Source organism: Manis pentadactyla, chromosome 4 (assembly GCF_030020395.1).
Source record: "Manis pentadactyla isolate mManPen7 chromosome 4, mManPen7.hap1, whole genome shotgun sequence".
NCBI lineage: Eukaryota > Metazoa > Chordata > Mammalia > Pholidota > Manidae > Manis > Manis pentadactyla.
In genome coordinates, this window is record NC_080022.1 from 179,297,621 (window position 1) to 179,315,169 (window position 17,549).

The window sequence follows — 17,549 nt, forward strand, 5'->3', positions numbered from 1 at the left end:
AACCTCTTTGCTGCTGCATTATAAGATATTTTTCACACCCCTTCTATATACACCGCACTACTTTCTTGCCCACATTCTCTGCTAAGCTTCCTTTTACTAGGTTTTTGCATTCACCCTTTTGCTGAAATCTATTTTATTAATTTCACCAAAGACTTCCATGCTGTCAAATCCAATGGCATCTTCTCAGCTGTCAACTTTCTAGACCTCTCATTTGATGACTGAATCACTCCCTCCTTGAAGCATTTTTCATTGCCATGCAGTACACATCCTTATATACTGATACTGTAAGTGTTTAAGGAGAGTCTCTGAGAAGAGATTCTGACATACAACAGTCCCCATTTTTTTCTCCTACCTTTCAGGGTCCTTCTCAAACTGATGTACTGATTCTTCCTCTTCCCAATCTTTAAAGTTTGGCATTCAAAGTCAAATTCTTGGCCCTCTTTTCATTCTAATTATACTTACTCTGTAGGTTATATTATCTAGTTTTATGGCTTTAAATATCATTTATGTGCTGATGACTCTCAAATTACTTAGTCTCAAACTCTACGTAACTCCACACACTGAATTTCAGATTCACATATCCAACCGGCCACTTGATATTTCTCACTGTACATCTATTAGGAAAGTTAAACCAAACATGTCCAAAATTAACAGAAAGAGAACATCTTCTCAGTCTCTCAGTAGGGTCATATGTTCCCAGGAGTGAGGCTTACCATTAGAACTGTAAAATTCTACTATTGTGGAGTTGCCATCGACCTTCATAAAGCCAAGGCAGAGCGTCCTGTTGAATGAGAACATGACTCTTACCTGTGCTAAGAGAACTGGCTTTCCAAAGACAGAGACTTCTAGCTTTGTATAGCTAAGGACCCCACCTACATTTTTATAATATTCAAGGTTTTCTCCAGTGGCTACACATTTATGACCCTAGGACAGGAATGAAATTACTTACCTCAGAATAAATGCATAGAGAGCTAATCAGTGTGAAGGGAGGAGTTAATATGGGGCAGAGAAATAGCCCTAGAAATCTGTATTCACTTATATCGATTGCAACTGTGGAGAAGACGGTAATCTAAAGTAAAAGCACAGCACAGTTTCACTAAAAACTAACTAAAATTTAGGATGTTTTCCAAAAGGGTGGGAATTCATCTTGCAAATATTCTTATTTTCACTTCCACCCCACTCCCCAGGGCAGTACTGCCATCATGTTTTTTTCTTTAAAACACGAGTTTGTATTACAATTCTGTATTTGTTTGACTATGAAATTTGTAAGACACAAAGGGCTTCTCAGACTCAATGTGCATACACATCAGCTGGAGTTTGTGCTAAAATTCAAATTCTGACAAAGGGGCTATTTATTACACATTGTTATGCATTTTTCTTTTTTCATTTCACAATAGGTTGTAGACATCCTTTTATGTTTAGGCATACCAACGATTCATTTTCATAGCTGCATGGTACTTCTTTGAAGGGATAGGCAAGGATTCAACAATTTTATGTCCAAAAATGTGTTGTTTCAATTTCTCTGCTCTGCTTTTATGAATGATGGTCTTCATAAATCCTTATACAGTGACATGTTTAGTCTTTAAGCAGAGATTCTGAGAAGTAAAATTGTAGTTTAAAATGTATTTGCATTTAAATTTTCACACCAACAGATTACTTCTCAAAAAGATTGTGACAGTCCATTGTCCTATAAACCATGAGTTAGAGTACACATTATGACATGTCACTGACACAGGATTTTATAATTAATTATTACAGGTATCTTTGTATTATTGCTGATAATAGGTGAATAATTGTATAATTTTCCCATGTAATATATTTCATTGATTTTTGGTAATTTTTCCTTCTTGTGTTTATGTTTTCTTTTTATTGGACATTTTAAAGTAATTGTATGGGGTTTTATTGACTCATGCAGTTTTTCCCAACATTAGTTTGATAGCTGCTAATATTGAACCATCATTGCAATCTGAAATAAGTCATATACTTGATTATTATTCATTATTATTTTAATTTAGTACTGTATTTACTGTGCTGTCCTTTTATTTAGAGCTGTTTTTGATATTTGCAAGTGAATTTATCAAATATTTTATTTATTATTCTTTCTCTGGCTTTGTTATTAAAATTATGCTTGTTTTATGAAAGGAGATATTAAACTTTGTGGATTTTCCTATATATAAATGTGTTATGATTCCCTAGTTATGTAATCTTATCCATATTTAACAGAGTTCAGTGGTCCCTATTGGTACTTGTACAAAAATTTTATTTTCTTGAATTGTTTTTCTTGACTTATTTCTTGGTTGGATTAATTTCATCCTTAAGTGGTTCATCTTTTTTCCCAGCTGTGTTGAGATATAGTTGACATGTAACACTGTGTTAAGTTTAAGGTATACAATGTGATGACTTGATACAGGTATATATTGTGAAGTGATTACCAACATAAGGTTAGTTAACACATCCTTCACGTCACATAATTACCATTTTTTTGTTGTTACAATGAGTACATTTAAGTTAGACTCTCTTAGCAACTTTCAAGTATATGCTACAATATTGTTAACTATAACCATCAGGCTGTACATTAGATCCCTAGAACTTACTCACTTTATAATGGAAGTTTGTACCCTCTGACCAGCATCTCCCCATTTCTCCCAGCCCTTGGTAACCAGCATTCTACTTTCTGTTTCTATGAGTTTGGCTTTCTCAGATTCCACATATATGTGAGATCATACAGTATTTGTCTTTTTCTGTTTGCCTCAAGATTAATCCATGGTTTTTGTTTTTTTTTGCAAATGGCAGGATTTCCTTCTTTTTGTGACTAAATGATATTACATTGTGTATATATACCACCTTTTCTTTATTCACTTGTCAATGGATAATTAAATTGTTTCTATGTCTGGCTTTTGTGAATAATGCTGCAATGAACATGGGGTGCAGATATCTCTGTGAGACAGTGATTTCATTTCCTTCAGATAATACCCAGAAGTGGGATTGCTGGATGAGATGGTAGTTCTAGTTTAAAATTTTTGAGGGACCTCCATACTGTTTTCCGTACTGGCCTACCCACTTATATTCCCAAAAACAGTGTAAAGAGCTTCCTTTCTCCACATCCTTCCCAGCTTTTGCCATTTCTTGTCTTTTTGACAATAGCCATGCTGACAGGTGGAAGGTGTTATCTCATTGTTTTGATTTGCATTTCCCTGATGATTAGCAACATTGAGCATCTTTTCATGTTACCTGTTGGCCATTAGGATGTCATGTTTGGAAAAGTGTCTATTCAAGTCTATTTTTTGCTATTGAATTGTATCAGTTCTTTATGTATTTTATATACTAGTCCCTTATTAGATACATTGTTTGTAAACATTTTCCCATTCCATAAGTTTCCTTGCTACTTTGTTGATTGTTTCTTCTGCTGTGCAGGAGTTTTTTAGTTTGATATACCACTTGTTGATTTTGCTTTTCAAATATATGTTCTTAAAATTAAAAAATAGTTTAAAATAAAAAATAGTTTAAAAATTAAATAATATGCACTATATGCAGACTTATAAGAATAAAAATGACCAAATACCACTGTTTTTTCTTCCATTGTGAAAAATGAATGATAGCACATATGTCAATACACCAAGAGATGAGACATATCCACTACTACACAGGATCTGCAAATAGAAATAGGTTGTATAAGGTAAATGCTATCTCAGAAAGTATTCCTACTTATATCTCAATTTTCCAAACTATGTTACACCAAAGGTAGCTTGAAGTTCTTTGATTAAAGATTAATGATGTTACTGCATTCATGAAAAATAGTCTAATAAAACCACCTCACAATTTTTGCCACTTACCTGAACTAATTGGCTTTTAATTATGAACATAATCTCTTCTGGGCTAAAAATGTAATCCATCATTTGCATTAGGAGGAAAATGAAAAAGTACAGTGGGATATCTACCAGCACCTGCCCAAATCAGTGAGCAGAAGGATAGAGGCCTGAAATCCAAAGCTGGGAGAGAACTTTTTTCTGGAAAAGAAACAGAAGAATCATCAAAGTTTCCTGAATCATAGAAGCTTAAGAACTTGCAAATTCCTAGTCACAAAAGCATTCATTTTCTCTGTGTCCGTTTTAAATATTATGCTGATTTAGTAAATGGCACTGTTATTTCCTGCAGGTGCATTAATAATGCTTACAAACCACATGAAAACTTCTTGATCTGCAGGAAAAATGTACCAACATAACTAGCTCACATTCCATTACAGAATGATGGGCAGGGCCTCAGTGAGAAGAGACCTGTTCTTTTCTTTCCAAAGCTACTCTTCCCTTTCACACTATGAAGACTTTCAAACTACAGATTCAAAAGGCACAGGTTTCTAATTCCCTGTAAGAGTTTTAAATTTTATGCTGAATATAAGTAGTGCATTTATAATTGGCATTTTAAGTCCAAGAAGTGTTCATCTAACCAGTCAAATTCACTAAAAATTCCTTAGGTTGGCATAAGAACGCTGCCATTAAAATGCTACACTTATTGTCTTGAAATAAAGCACATCTTTCATTACGACATGTGAAAACTAGTAAGTGGACTCTGATATTGTGACCCAAGAAAGCATATTATTGCAGTGATTATCTTAACACTAGGTCTTAAAATATAGCTGTGACTTTTCTAACAGTAAAGCAGAAAAACAATTAAAAATTTAAATTTAAAATTGAGTCTATGAAAAGAGATTCATTAAGGAAAAAGTTAGGATGTGGATAAATACTCTGGGAAGGAAAGTGCATCTGGAAGGAAGCAGGAAAGAGGAGAGTGAGGACACGTGAGAGACCTGGGCATTTCCTACCCACTAATTAGGTCCATACGTATTTACTGAGCCCACACCATGTGCCTGGCTTTGTTCTGTTCATCAAACTCTTGTGGAGTTTCAGTTACAGTGGGGGAAGGAGATAAAGGCAATGAGCAAAGAACTACAGCAATAGCCTTATAATTAAAACAGTTAAAAAATTAAAATTAAAAGTGTTCAGACGGTTCAGGGTCATATGAGAGCCTTTAGAGGGTGATGGATTGTAATTAGGGGAGTTGGGTCAGAAAGGATTCCCTTGTGAAGGGTTTGAGCTTGGGTCTAAGCAATGAGTAGGAGTTAGCAGGTGACAGGTCGGGAACACTGCAGGCAGAGAGAACAGGAGGAGAGATGGCCCTGTGGGAAGGAGAGTTGCTGCTCTTGGGAAACTGGAAAGAAGCCGGTGTGGCTGGACAGTTATCAAGATGATAGTGGCATCAAATCGAAGTGGAGAAAGACACTGGGATCAGATCACATATGGCTTTTCAGGCTACAGTAGGGATTCCATTCTTGCTCCTTAGTTCAATTAGAAACCAATAAAGGGATTTAGGCAGGTAATTAACATGGTCAGACTTGTGTTTTTTAAGACATAGCTCTGTCACACTGTGTAGAGAGTGGATAAGGAGAAGAACTAATGTGGCTCCACAGCAAGCAGTCAGGGAGGCCGATGTCCTCATCCAGGAGAAAGACAGTAGCAGCTTTGACCAGTGTGCTGAGGGAGAGATGGAGGAATATGGAAAAATTCCAGATATATTTTGGAAGTAAATTCCATGACTTCACCATTAGCCAGTTACAGAGGTTGGGGAGAGAGGTATCAACATCATAGGCTTGCCAGTTAAATTTGAATTTTAGATAAATGCCATTTTGAAAGCATACGTGTATCCCAATCAATATTTGGGACATACTTGAGCTAAAAAATTATTCATTGTTTAGCCGATATTGAAGTTTAACTTGGTATCTGTAATTTTATCTTTTTAATGTAGCAACCGTCACTGGAATTGCTCTAGGATTCACTCAAGAGTAAAAGAGTGAAAGGTAATCCATTATTTATAGAGATGAGGGACAACAGAGTAGGAAGAATTTAGAGAAAAATATTCCTGCTCTGATGATGTTTATTCCTAGTGGGAAGGAAGCAGTTAATAAACAAATGAGAAAAGATTCAGATAGCAATAAGTATCGGAGGTAAATTTTTTAATTGAACTCGTGTGGCAGTGATGGGGAATCTATTTTAGACTGGGAAAGCAAGGAGGGAGTCTGAATGATATTTGCCCTGAGACTGGAATGGACAGGAAGAAGTCATCTGTGCAAAGGGCAGGAGGTAAGAGCATCCCAGCCAGAAGGAATGGCCAGTGCAGAGGAGCAGAGATGGGAATGATGTTGGCATGTTTGAGAACCAGAAGGAAATGGGGGTGGGAAGAGGAGGAGACTGCAGTGAGAAAAGATTGAGAGAGAGATCATGCAAGACTCTGCCAGACAACATCAGGAAGAGTTAGGATTTAATTCTAGGTGCAGAAAGACGTTGCTGGATATGATCAGGCAAGGTAATGAGGTGATCTGATGAAAACTTGTGAAAGCTCACTCTGGCTGTGTATGGAATTAATTGCAAGAAATGAGACCCACGGGTAGCTGTTACAGTGGTGCAGGCAGGGAATGATGATGATGCAGGCCACGGTGATAATAGGAGAGGTAGGCAGGAGCGGATAATTGGCTACATTTGAGGCAGAGCTTAAAGGAATTGCTGAGGGATTGGATAAGGGGGATAAAAGAAAGAGAAACAAAGGCAATGCCAACTTGTTACACTAGAGCAACTGCAGATGGGGAATGAGAGCTCTAGCCAAGAACATCACAAGTTTTCTTTCACACATGCTGAAATGTCCATTAGGCATCCATCTGGAGATATCAAGTAAGCTGTTAAATATTCAGAAGTTGAGAATTCTGGAAATAGCTAAAAAGAAGCCCTTAACTAAATCCTGGACATTTGGACATTGAGCACTACATTTATGGGAAACTTTACTATATATATGCAAAATATTGATTTGACCAAAAAAAAAAAAAAAGAGTAAGAAGGAGTAACAAGAATAACAAGAACAGGAGAAAGAGAAGGCAACAATAGTATTTTGTGTTTCTCTTGGAAGAACTTGCTAAAAATAGGGAGAGTTTAAGTCTGTGCATGTCTTTGGGTTTGAGGTGAGTTTCTTGTAAGCAGCATATGGATGGATCTTGCTTTTTTATCCATTCTATTACTCTGTGTCTTTTGATTGGTGCATTCAGTCCATTTACATTTAGGGTGATTATTGAAAGGTATGTACTTATTGCCATTGCAGGCTTTACGTTTGTGGTTACCAAAGGTTCAGGGTTAGCTTCTTTACTATCTTACTGTCTAACTTAACTCGCTTGTTGAGCTATTATAAACGCGGTCTGATGATTCTTTATTTCTCTCCCTTCTTATTCCTCCTCCTCCCTTCTTCATATGTTGGGTGTTTTGTTCTGTGCTCTTTTTAGGAGTGCTCTCATCTAGAGCAGTCCCTGTAGGATGCCCTGTAGAGGTGGTTTGTGGGAGGCAAATTCCCTCAACTTTTGCTTGTCTGGGAATTGTTTAATCCCTCCTTCATATTTAAATGATATTCGTGCTGGATACAGTAGTCTTGGTTCGAGGCCCTTCTGTTTCATTGCGTTAAGTATATCATGCCATTCTCTTCTGGCCTGTAGGGTTTCTGTTGAGAAGTCTGATGATAGCCTGATGGGTTTTCCTTTGTAGGTAACCTTTTTTTTCTCTCTGGCTGCCTTTAATACTTTGTCCTTGTCTTTGTTTGATCTTTGCCATTTTAATTATTATGTGTCTTGGTGTTGCCCTCCTTGGATCCCTTGTCATGGGAGTTCTGTGTACCTCTATGGTCTGAGAGGCCATTTCTTCCCCTAATTTGGGGAAGTTTTCGGCAATTATTTCTTCAAAGACACTTTCTATCCCTTTTTCTCTCTCTTCTTCTTCTGGTACCCCTATAATGTGGATATTGTTCCATTCCGATTGGTCACTCAGCTCTCTTAAAATTCTTTCATTCCTGGAGATCCTTTTATCTCTCTCTGCATCAGCTTCGCTGCGTTCCTGTTCTCTGTTTTCTAGTCCATTAATGGTCTCTTGCATCTCGTCCATTCTGTTTTGAAGTCCTTCCAGAGCTTGTTTTATTTCTGTATTTTCCTTCCTTAGTTCTTGCATATTTCTCTGCAAGTCCATCAGCATGGTTATGACTTTTGTTTTGAATTCTTTTTCAGGAAGACTGGTTAAATATATCTCCCCAGATTCCTTCTCAGGGGAAGATGTAGCAGATGCCGAAGCTGTCTGGGTTAGTCTTGTCTGGAATATATTTTTTTGTCTTTTCATGTTGACAGGTGCTATTGACTGTTGGCTGGGAGGGCCAAACTTTTCACTTGCTACTGGCCTTTCTTTACTGGGACAACTGCGACCCCTAGTGGCTTGTGTTGGGTAATTGCGTGTAGGCTGGGTCTTTGTGTCTTGCCCGGCCGATATGAATGGATCTCCCTTTCTGTGGGCGGGGTTTGCTTTAGGCTGTTTCTCTGCTTTCGCAGCACCCGGAGGGGTAATGGACGGGGGGGGGGCTGTTTGGTTGTTTACCTCTGTGAGGGGTCTCAGAGCTGTTGCCCAGGGGGTTAATGCACCCGGTTTTCCCTGTAATTTCCAGCCACTGGGCTGTGGCCTGTGTTGTTTCCGTCTAGCTGTTAAGTCCCTGTCCCTTTAAGACTTTCAAAAAGCACTTGCTTTTCTTTGTCACAGGGGCATCAGCTTCGGCACCCGCTCAGAGGTCTTGTTGCCCTGTTTCCCTAGTTTCCAGCCCTCCACGCATGCAGTGTGTCTGCGCTCTGGTGCGGGTGGCTGGGGTTGGGTGTTTAGCAGTCCTGGGCTCCCTCTCCCTCCTGCCGGGAGCTGGGGGGAGGTGTGCTCGGGTCCCGCCGGGCCGGGGGTTGTATCTTACCCCTTTCACCAGGTGCTGAGCTCTCGCACGTGTGGATGTAGTCTGGCTGTTGTCCTGTGTCTTCTGGTCTCTCTTTTAGGATTAGTTGTATTTGTTGTATTTTCAAAAATATATATGTTTTTGGGAGGAGATTCCCACTGTCCTACTCACGCCGCCATGTTGGCTCCGCCTCCCAAAATAGGGAGAGTTTAAGAGCTGAATAAATGAAAATTAAATCAAGCCCATCAACATCTCCTGAACTTTCCCAGGCTCAATAGCACAAATGAGCATCAGGGGATGGTGTTAAAGGACATGGAGACACAGGAAAGGGCTTTTGAATGGCACAGAAGTACCATGGGGAGGCAGGAACTCTCTACTACAGACTTCTTACATTTTTATAAAAGCATCACAAAAAATGAAGCTTTAAAGGAACTGTCTTTTTTAACCATAAGCCAAAGTGCTGTGGTGAGTTGGCTAGGACTGTTCAAGTGAGCAATGTCACCACCATCTGGAAAGTGGAAACCATCACTGAGAAAGGGGATGTGATTATGTCAGTGGGTAAGTGGCTGCGTGATACACCAGAAACAAGTTGTCATTCCCTGTTACTTGATGATAACCTCCAAAGCTGTCCTCCTGGGGTCTCATATTTGTTTAAGAAAAAATAACATGTTCTTCACATTTGCCAACCTTTCACTAAAATGCTTGATCATTCATTATTTTAAGCACACAAATTAGGTGCTCCACCTACATATGCATGTATGGTCATAAGACAGGGCAGGGTTGTCTGGGTATTAAGAACAGGTAAGGACTTTGTTAACTCTTCTTACTTTATAGTCACCAATGCTGTTCATTGCGATGTAAGGAGCAAAACAGGCTGCCACAGGAGTCCAGAAGAAGGTGATACTCAGGCTCCCAGGCTCGTAAGACCTATGCTCCTGAAACCATGCAGAACACGTGAGCCGATGGCAATCTGGCATGTGGTTCATTTGTACTTTCTTCACTAAGTCATCATTCAAATAGATAAATTACTCTGACCACCCAAAACACTGCAAAAGGTCTGATTTGAAACATATAAGCACTTCTATGTGCTGCTGTTTCCTTAGCTATATATAATAATAATAAATACCACCTATCTTAAAGTCTTAAGACATTTAAATATGATAGTACATGTAAATCACATGGTAGATATTCTAAATATTTGAGGTTAACTTGGGGTCTTGTATGAACAGGAGACCACTGTTTCTGCCCTAAAGATTTCAGAAGAAAGGACTACTGAAATGTGGTTTGAGGGGACAATGGTATAAGGTGTTTATGGAGAGGATAGGTCAACCCCCATCACACTCCAAATCTTGATAGTTTTCAAATATTCAAGAGGACGTGTTCTCATTGCTCTCTCAAAAGAAGCACAGAGGTTAAAGCAGAGGCAGGTGTTATTAAATCACCTGGATGATGGAGAAACTTGATGGTGTGGACTTCTCTGCAGCAGCCTAAGGGAAATTCTGCTCTGAAACATCGAGTGTGTCTTCATCTATAGGAGAGGCTGGCATCAAAGCCGAGCACTACACCAAGACAATCCCAGGGTTACCTGGGCTATGCTAGCCACACAAGTAGAAGCTACTGGGGGCAGACAGAGCTAGACCATGAAATGTCTCCATACAACACTATTTCTTTCCATATCTTGATCTGTCCATCCATCCTTTTTGCTTCCCACCCCAGCAGCATTTTTCTCAGAAGGAAAAGAAAGGGGGGTATTCCAGAGCAAGGCGCTCTCTCCTTTCTACTTCAAGATGTTAGACCATGGAATGGACTGGAATGGACTGGAAGAGCAGATCACACCCCACCCACCCATCCTGTCCATGCCCCATAGGCCGCAAGTTGACCCTGCAGTGTTTGAACTGGATAGGAAATTGACAGTGCTGGAATAATTGTCAGTAACAAAGAATGACCAGGAAGCAGTAGTATATGCCCAAGGTGCCATTAGAAAGAGGCAAAGAGAGATTCAGCAGAGTGAGATGAAGGAGATGACGTAAGACATAGACCTGCCTACCCTCCTCCTCTCTGTGGAGATTCTGACTCAGAGGATTCGAGAAGGCCTGGCAACTTAAATTCTAAACAGGAACTGCTTCTAGTTCTAATCCAGTCACTCCCCTGACCTAATCAAAGCGGTGCATTCCTTAAGGGAAACCTGATGCATTCCCAAGAAAAACATTACTAACGTCATCTATTGGGTGCCTATCATTTTCTATGTTTATGTGCCTTATTAAGCTCACCTCAACAATAATTCAGCCAACCAAACCTGGTGCTCACATGGCCTTATTTACTTCTCAAGAAACCTTTGTGATGCAGTTTTAATCTGTATTTTTTTGTAGACTGGTGAACCAAGACTTACAGAAGTTAAGTTATTAAGAAGGCCACACAATTTGGCCCTTAAGACTGGCTGTTTCAATGAGGTCCCTCTATCTAGGGGGTGGTGACAGACCTAAGACTAAAAGTCATCATTTATCTTTCCTAATTAGTTGTATTTTCTGCTGTTACATTGACCCTAAATCATCTGATTAAAGTTATGTTATACAATCATTACTACATACTGTGTGTATTTACATAAACATATATGTATGTGTATAGTATATATGCATATATGTGTAGTGAACTATATATATGTAAAACAAACTTATTCAAGAATAAGTTCATAAAAATTAACATGATGTTATTTCCACATTTCAAGTATTTTCTCAAAAACTTCTTTATGGCTCAGGATAAGGGAGATAATATACTTACTTCAAAATTTGTGCTTCTGTCAGTCTGAATATGTTCTGAAGAATTAAAAATGCCAAGTAGCCCATTGCTAATGATATCCATGAGGACAGGAAAGCAATTCAGCCTTTGATATTACATGCCATCAATAACTTGTGATCCTAAGATATAACAAATAGGCGGTCTATGTCTTCAGAAAGCAAACACGAAATTTAATGAAAGATGATGGTGGAAACCCATTCAAATGATTGACAGTACGGTAAAGCTGAAGCACTGAATGTAAATAATACCATCACTCCCATTATTTGATTAATTCACAATATACTGCAAGGAATCCAGTATTTTGGCATTTACCAGCCATAGCATCAACCATGTGGCTATTTATGCCTAAATTCTCACAAAACAAAATGCCTCACATGATTTTTGGCAGCAACACTATTTAACTCCTTAATGCAACCTCACTTTAATCTGGCAGTAGGCTTTGTTTCAAAATGTGTACATTTATTTTATAAATAAAGAATGTGGGTACTTGGGAAGCAGGAGGCAAGCAGCTGTTGTAATGAAAGCCTAGGTTTTCACAAACACTGAACTTGCAATAGCAATGTTGCCTGTAAAATCTCCTTTAAAATGATATCTTAAAACCATTTCACAATATACATGAATCAAGTCATTATGCTGTATACCTTAAACTGAATCAGTGCTATATGTCAATTATATCTCAAAGCTCAGGAAAAAACCCACATAGTAAAAAAAAAAAAAAACCTTCTATATATATACATATACATACACACATAAACATGATTATTTCTCTTCTAAATAAAAAGAATATAAGTAAATTGTTATCTACATTTTTTTCAATCATAAATAAATCAAGTGAGTTGTATATAACCTAATTACTTAAAGCCATGTTTATTGACATTAAGGGTGCCATTCTTTAAAGCCAATTTTTAGGGTGTACTGGAAACTAACCTGATTAAGACATATCAAGGACCAGTTAGAAGATAATTTCTAACTTTACTTTTGGCATAGGAATAATTGCTGAAAATTAATTCTGACAAGCTGCAAATGGTCAAGTTTTGTGATACAGTGTTAACTGTTGTGATTTATACATTTAACTACCTTCTTATTAGTTTAAGTAACTTATATTTAAACATATAACTATCTTCTCATCTTTTTCCATTGTTCTACTATACGGATCTCTACCCAAGCTCCTGCAGGGTCTAGGCAGGCCATATAAATGAATGAGACAGTATGGAAATAGAGCCAACTGCAAAGGAAAGTCCAGGTCTAAATTGAGCAACTGTTTCTCAATTCTACCTGTAGACTGCTGGAATTGGTATATAGAGGGATTTTTCAAGAGAAGCCAGAAATTTAAAATTTCATGTGAAATACAGCAATCTTAAATATTTGGTAAATAAGAGGTCTTCTCATACTTTAAGGAGCATACCAATTATGTTCATTATTATGCATATTATGCAGATCTTATTAAAGTGCAGATTTTAACTCAGCAGGCCTGGAGTTGGGACCTGAGAGTCTGCATTTCTAGCACACTCCCAGGTGATTCAATGTTGTTGACTCAGGACCACACTTCAAACTGCAGGAAACTAAAGCTTTTTTAAAAAAAATATCAGATAGCTGAGCATAAATATTTATAGGAAGGTTTGAGCCATCCATGTAAAGTTTGACAGGTAGGAATGAATTTTTTTCCCATTAATGCCACACAAAAATCTATAATAGAAATTAAGAGCTCATTTTTATTTGGTAATCGGAGCTGAAGTTCACAACAGGTATTAATCTATATTTGGAAGTTTCACCAAAATGTCCTTTGAGTCGAAATCCAATTAACAGTAAGATTTAACTTACTTACTGGAATGAAATACAATTGATAATAAGATTTAAATCAGTAATTTTAGCAGTGCATACTATTTATTAAGAATAAAATCAAAGCAAAAATACTCAATAAAATATTAGCAAACCGAATTCAAAAATATATCAAAAGGATCATACACCACGACCAAGTGGGATTCATCCCAGGGATGCAAGGATGGTACAACATTTGAAAATCCATCAACATCATCCACCACATCAACAAAAAGAAAGACAAAAACCATATGATCATCTCCATAGATGCTGAAAAAGCATTCGACAAAATTCAACATCCATTCTTGATGAAAACTCTCAGCAAAATGGGTATAAAGGGCAAGTACCTCAACATAATAAAGGCCATATACGATAAAACCACAGCCAACATCATACTTAACAGCGAGAAGCTGAAAGCTTTTCCTCTGAGGTCGGGAACAAGACAAGGATGCCCACTCTCCCACTGTTATTTAACATAGTACTGGAGGTCCTAGCCACAGCAATGAGACAAAACAAAGAAATACAAGGAATCCAGATTGGTAAAGAAGAAGTTAAACTGTCACTATTTGCAGATGACATGATATTGTACATAAAAAACCCTAAAGACTCCACTCCAAAACTACTAGAACTAATACTGGAAGACAGCAAAGTTGCAGGATACAAAATTAACACACAGAAATCTGTGGCTTTCCTATACACTAACAATGAACCAATAGAAAGAGAAATCAGGAAAACAATTCCATTCACAATTGCATCAAAAAGAATAAAATACCTAGGAATAAACCTAACCAAAGAAGTGAAAGACCTATACCCTGAAAACTATATGACACTCTTCAGAGAAATTAAAGAGGACACTAACAAATGGAAACTCATCCCATGCTCTTGGCTAGGAAGAATTAATATCGTCAAAATGGCCATCCTGCCCAAAGCAATATACAGATTTGATGCAATCCCTATCAAATTACCAACAACATTCTTCAGCAAACTGGAACAAATAGTTCAAAAATTCATATGGAAACACCAAAGACCCCAAAGCAATCCTGAGAAAGAAGAATAAAGTGGCGGGGATCTCACTCCCCAACTTCAAGCTCTACTACAAAGCCATAGTAATCAAGACAATTTGGTACTGGCACAAGAACAGAGCCACAGACCAGTGGAACAGATTAGAGACTCCAGACATTAACCCAAACATATATGGTCAATTAATATTCAATAAAGGAGCCATGGACATACAATGGAGAAATGACAGTCTCTTCAACAGATGGTGCTGGCAGAACTGGACAGCTACATGTAAGAGAATGAAACTGGATCACTGTCTAACCCCATACACAAAAGTAAATTCAAAATGGATCAAAGACCTGAATGTAAGTCATGAAACCATAAAACTCTTAGAAAAAAACATAGGCAAAAATCTCTTGGATGTGAACATTAGTGAATTCTTCATGAATATATCTCCCCGAGCAAGGAAAACAAACAAAAGCAAAAATGAACATGTGGGACTATATCAAGCTGAAAAGCTTCTGTACAGCAAAGGACACCATCAATAGAACAAAAAGGTACCCTACAGTATGGGAGAATATTTTCATAAATGACAGATCTGATAAAGGCTTGACATCCAAAATATATAAAGAGCTCATGCTCCTCAACAAACAAAAAGCAAATAATCCAATTAAAAAATGGACAGAGGAGCTGAACAGACAGTTCTCCAAAGAAGAAATTCAGATGGCCAACAGACACATGAAAAGATGCTCCACATTGCTAGTTATCAGAAAAATGTAAATTAAAACCACAATGAGATATCACCTCACACCAGTAAGGATGGCCACCATCCAAAAGACAAACAACAACAAATGTTGGCGAGGTTGTGGAGAAAGGGGAACCCTCCTACACTGCTGGTGGGAATGTAAATTAGTTCAACCATTGTGGAAAGCAGTATGGAGGTATATCAAAATGCTCAAAACAGACTTACCATTTGACCCAGCAATTCCACTTCTAGGAATTTACCCTAAGGATGCAGCACTCCAGTTTGAAAAAGACAGATGCACCCCTATGTTTATCGCAGCACTATGTACAATAGCCAAGGAATGGAAGCAACCTAAGTGTCCATCAGTAGATGAATGGATAAAGAAGATGTGGTACATATACACAATGGAATATTATTCAGCCATAAGAAGAAAACAAATCCTACCATTTGCAACAACATGGATGGAGCTAGAGGGTATTATGCTCAGTGAAATTAGCCAAGCAGAGAAAAACAAATACCAAATGATTTCACTCATCTGTAGAGTATAAGAACAAAAGAAAAACTGAAGGAACAAAACAGCAGCAGAATCACAGAACCCAAGAATGGACTAACAGTTACCAAAGGGAAAGAGACTGGGGAGAATGGGAAGGTAGGGAGGGATAAGGGCAGGGAAGAAGAAAGGGGGTATTATGATTAGTATGTATAATGTGGGGGGTGGGGGAAAGGGGAGGGCTTTGCAACACAGAGAAGACAAGTAGTGATTCTACAACATCTTACTATGCTGATGGACAGTGACTGTAATGGGGGTTTTGTGGGGGACTGGGGTAGGGGAGAGCCTAGTAAACATAATTTTCTTCAAAAAAAATTAAAATTAAAATAAAAAATAAAAAGAATAAAATCAAATAAGCATTTTGATATATTATTACAATGGAGGCTGTGGGCAAGTAGTTGTGGTCTAGTTTCTCCTCTAAAAATGAGAACTATCCCTTCTGTGTGCGTCAGATTGCCCTTTGATGTCAGTTGACAAATATTATTCAAATTGCACATTCCTTCTCCATCTTTGTGTGATGTAGCCCTCAGAGCCCAGCATACCTTGTCACCCTGGGACACGGTGATGGCGCCATTGTAGGATGGCTCGTTTGGGCCATTTCTAGACCCGAGGATCCACTTCCAAAGCTATGTTCTGTCGCCTCAGTGAATGCATAAAGTGATCAATACTCGACCCTACCATGAAGGTAAAGATGAAAAGAAGCAAAATTGAAGTAAAACAATGGTCAAGCAATAATAATAATTTTTAAAACCCTAAGCATAAAAGATATCATTCAAAGCACACCATAATAAGGACTGTCTAAGGATTCATGCTGTGGGACTGAAATCCACTCTGATATCAAAGATATGACACAGTTACATCACCTAGAGCCTAGGTATTTACCTAAAATTTCTGTTTATGTAAAAATGCTATTTAAAATTAATATTACAATCCTTGAAGATATTAATGTTCTATTTTCTTAGAAATTTGGAACTGTTGATTTTTTCTGGAGCCCTCAAAGGCATAGTACTTGAAAATGTTATGGAAAGACCTCACAGATCAGTCACTGACCCACCTTCCTAAATCCCATGCAACAAGCTTTAGGGTTTAAGTCAACTTGCAGAATGTGTCTGTAAAACCAACTCCCCAACCTTGGATTTTTCATTTTTAAATTAATTTCCTGTTTGGCCTCCTAGGTACTTTCTAGAACATACAGAATTTGTTTTTCCTTCATGGTGTAGGTTGTCTGAGGAGTCTTACCGACAAGAACAACACTTAAAAGTTGCATTTTATCTCCATGTTCATCTGTTTTATTGATGACCAGTAAGTGGGTCAGAAGAACTTGCGGAGGTTGACTCGGTGAGAGGAAGTACATCTGAGTTTTGGGGGTGCAATTCAGTCCACAGTATGGGCATAATCCAGTTAACTATGGAAATAACTGAAGAGGATGGGCAGGGAGGTGCAATGGCTTTGGGTTTGAGCACATAGGGCTTCAGTACTGCCTCTCTTTCTCAGCTGTGGGACGTCAGGCAAGTTGCTTGGCTTTTCCCAGCCTTTGTGTTCCCATCTTTTCTTTCTCAGGCATTAACAGGTATTAGCTTGTTTTTCTCCTTCATTCGAAATAAATAATAAAAATGATGGTGGATAGAATTTAGCCATAGTGTTAAGGTAGGAGATTCTAGATTAGGTAGAATCTCTTCTGTGGTTGGCACAACAGTGAGTTTTAATTGATGTTCCATTCTTTTGCCATCTATACTGGGAGGTGACTGTGGGCCCAGCTGGCTTGGCCTCTGGGATAGAATGACCCAGAGTTTCAGAGCTCTGTGCCCTGGTCTGTTGGATGTAGTTCAGGCCACAGCAATGAAGCAGGACAAGCAG

General features: G+C 38.2%; 1 protein-coding gene across 1 annotated transcript in view; it reads right to left on the reverse strand.

The window, feature by feature from the left end:
- Positions 1-17,549, reverse strand: part of LOC118919742 (ATP-binding cassette sub-family A member 9-like) — a 48,909-nt gene that overhangs the window by 14,026 nt on the left and 17,334 nt on the right. The window contains 8 exon segments of the mRNA XM_036899950.2: positions 950-1,069; positions 3,537-3,650; positions 3,834-4,007; positions 9,612-9,719; positions 11,563-11,672; positions 11,675-11,699; positions 16,235-16,304; positions 16,306-16,366. Of these exon segments, the coding sequence (XP_036755845.2) occupies positions 950-1,069; positions 3,537-3,650; positions 3,834-4,007; positions 9,612-9,719; positions 11,563-11,672; positions 11,675-11,699; positions 16,235-16,304; positions 16,306-16,366 (782 nt within the window).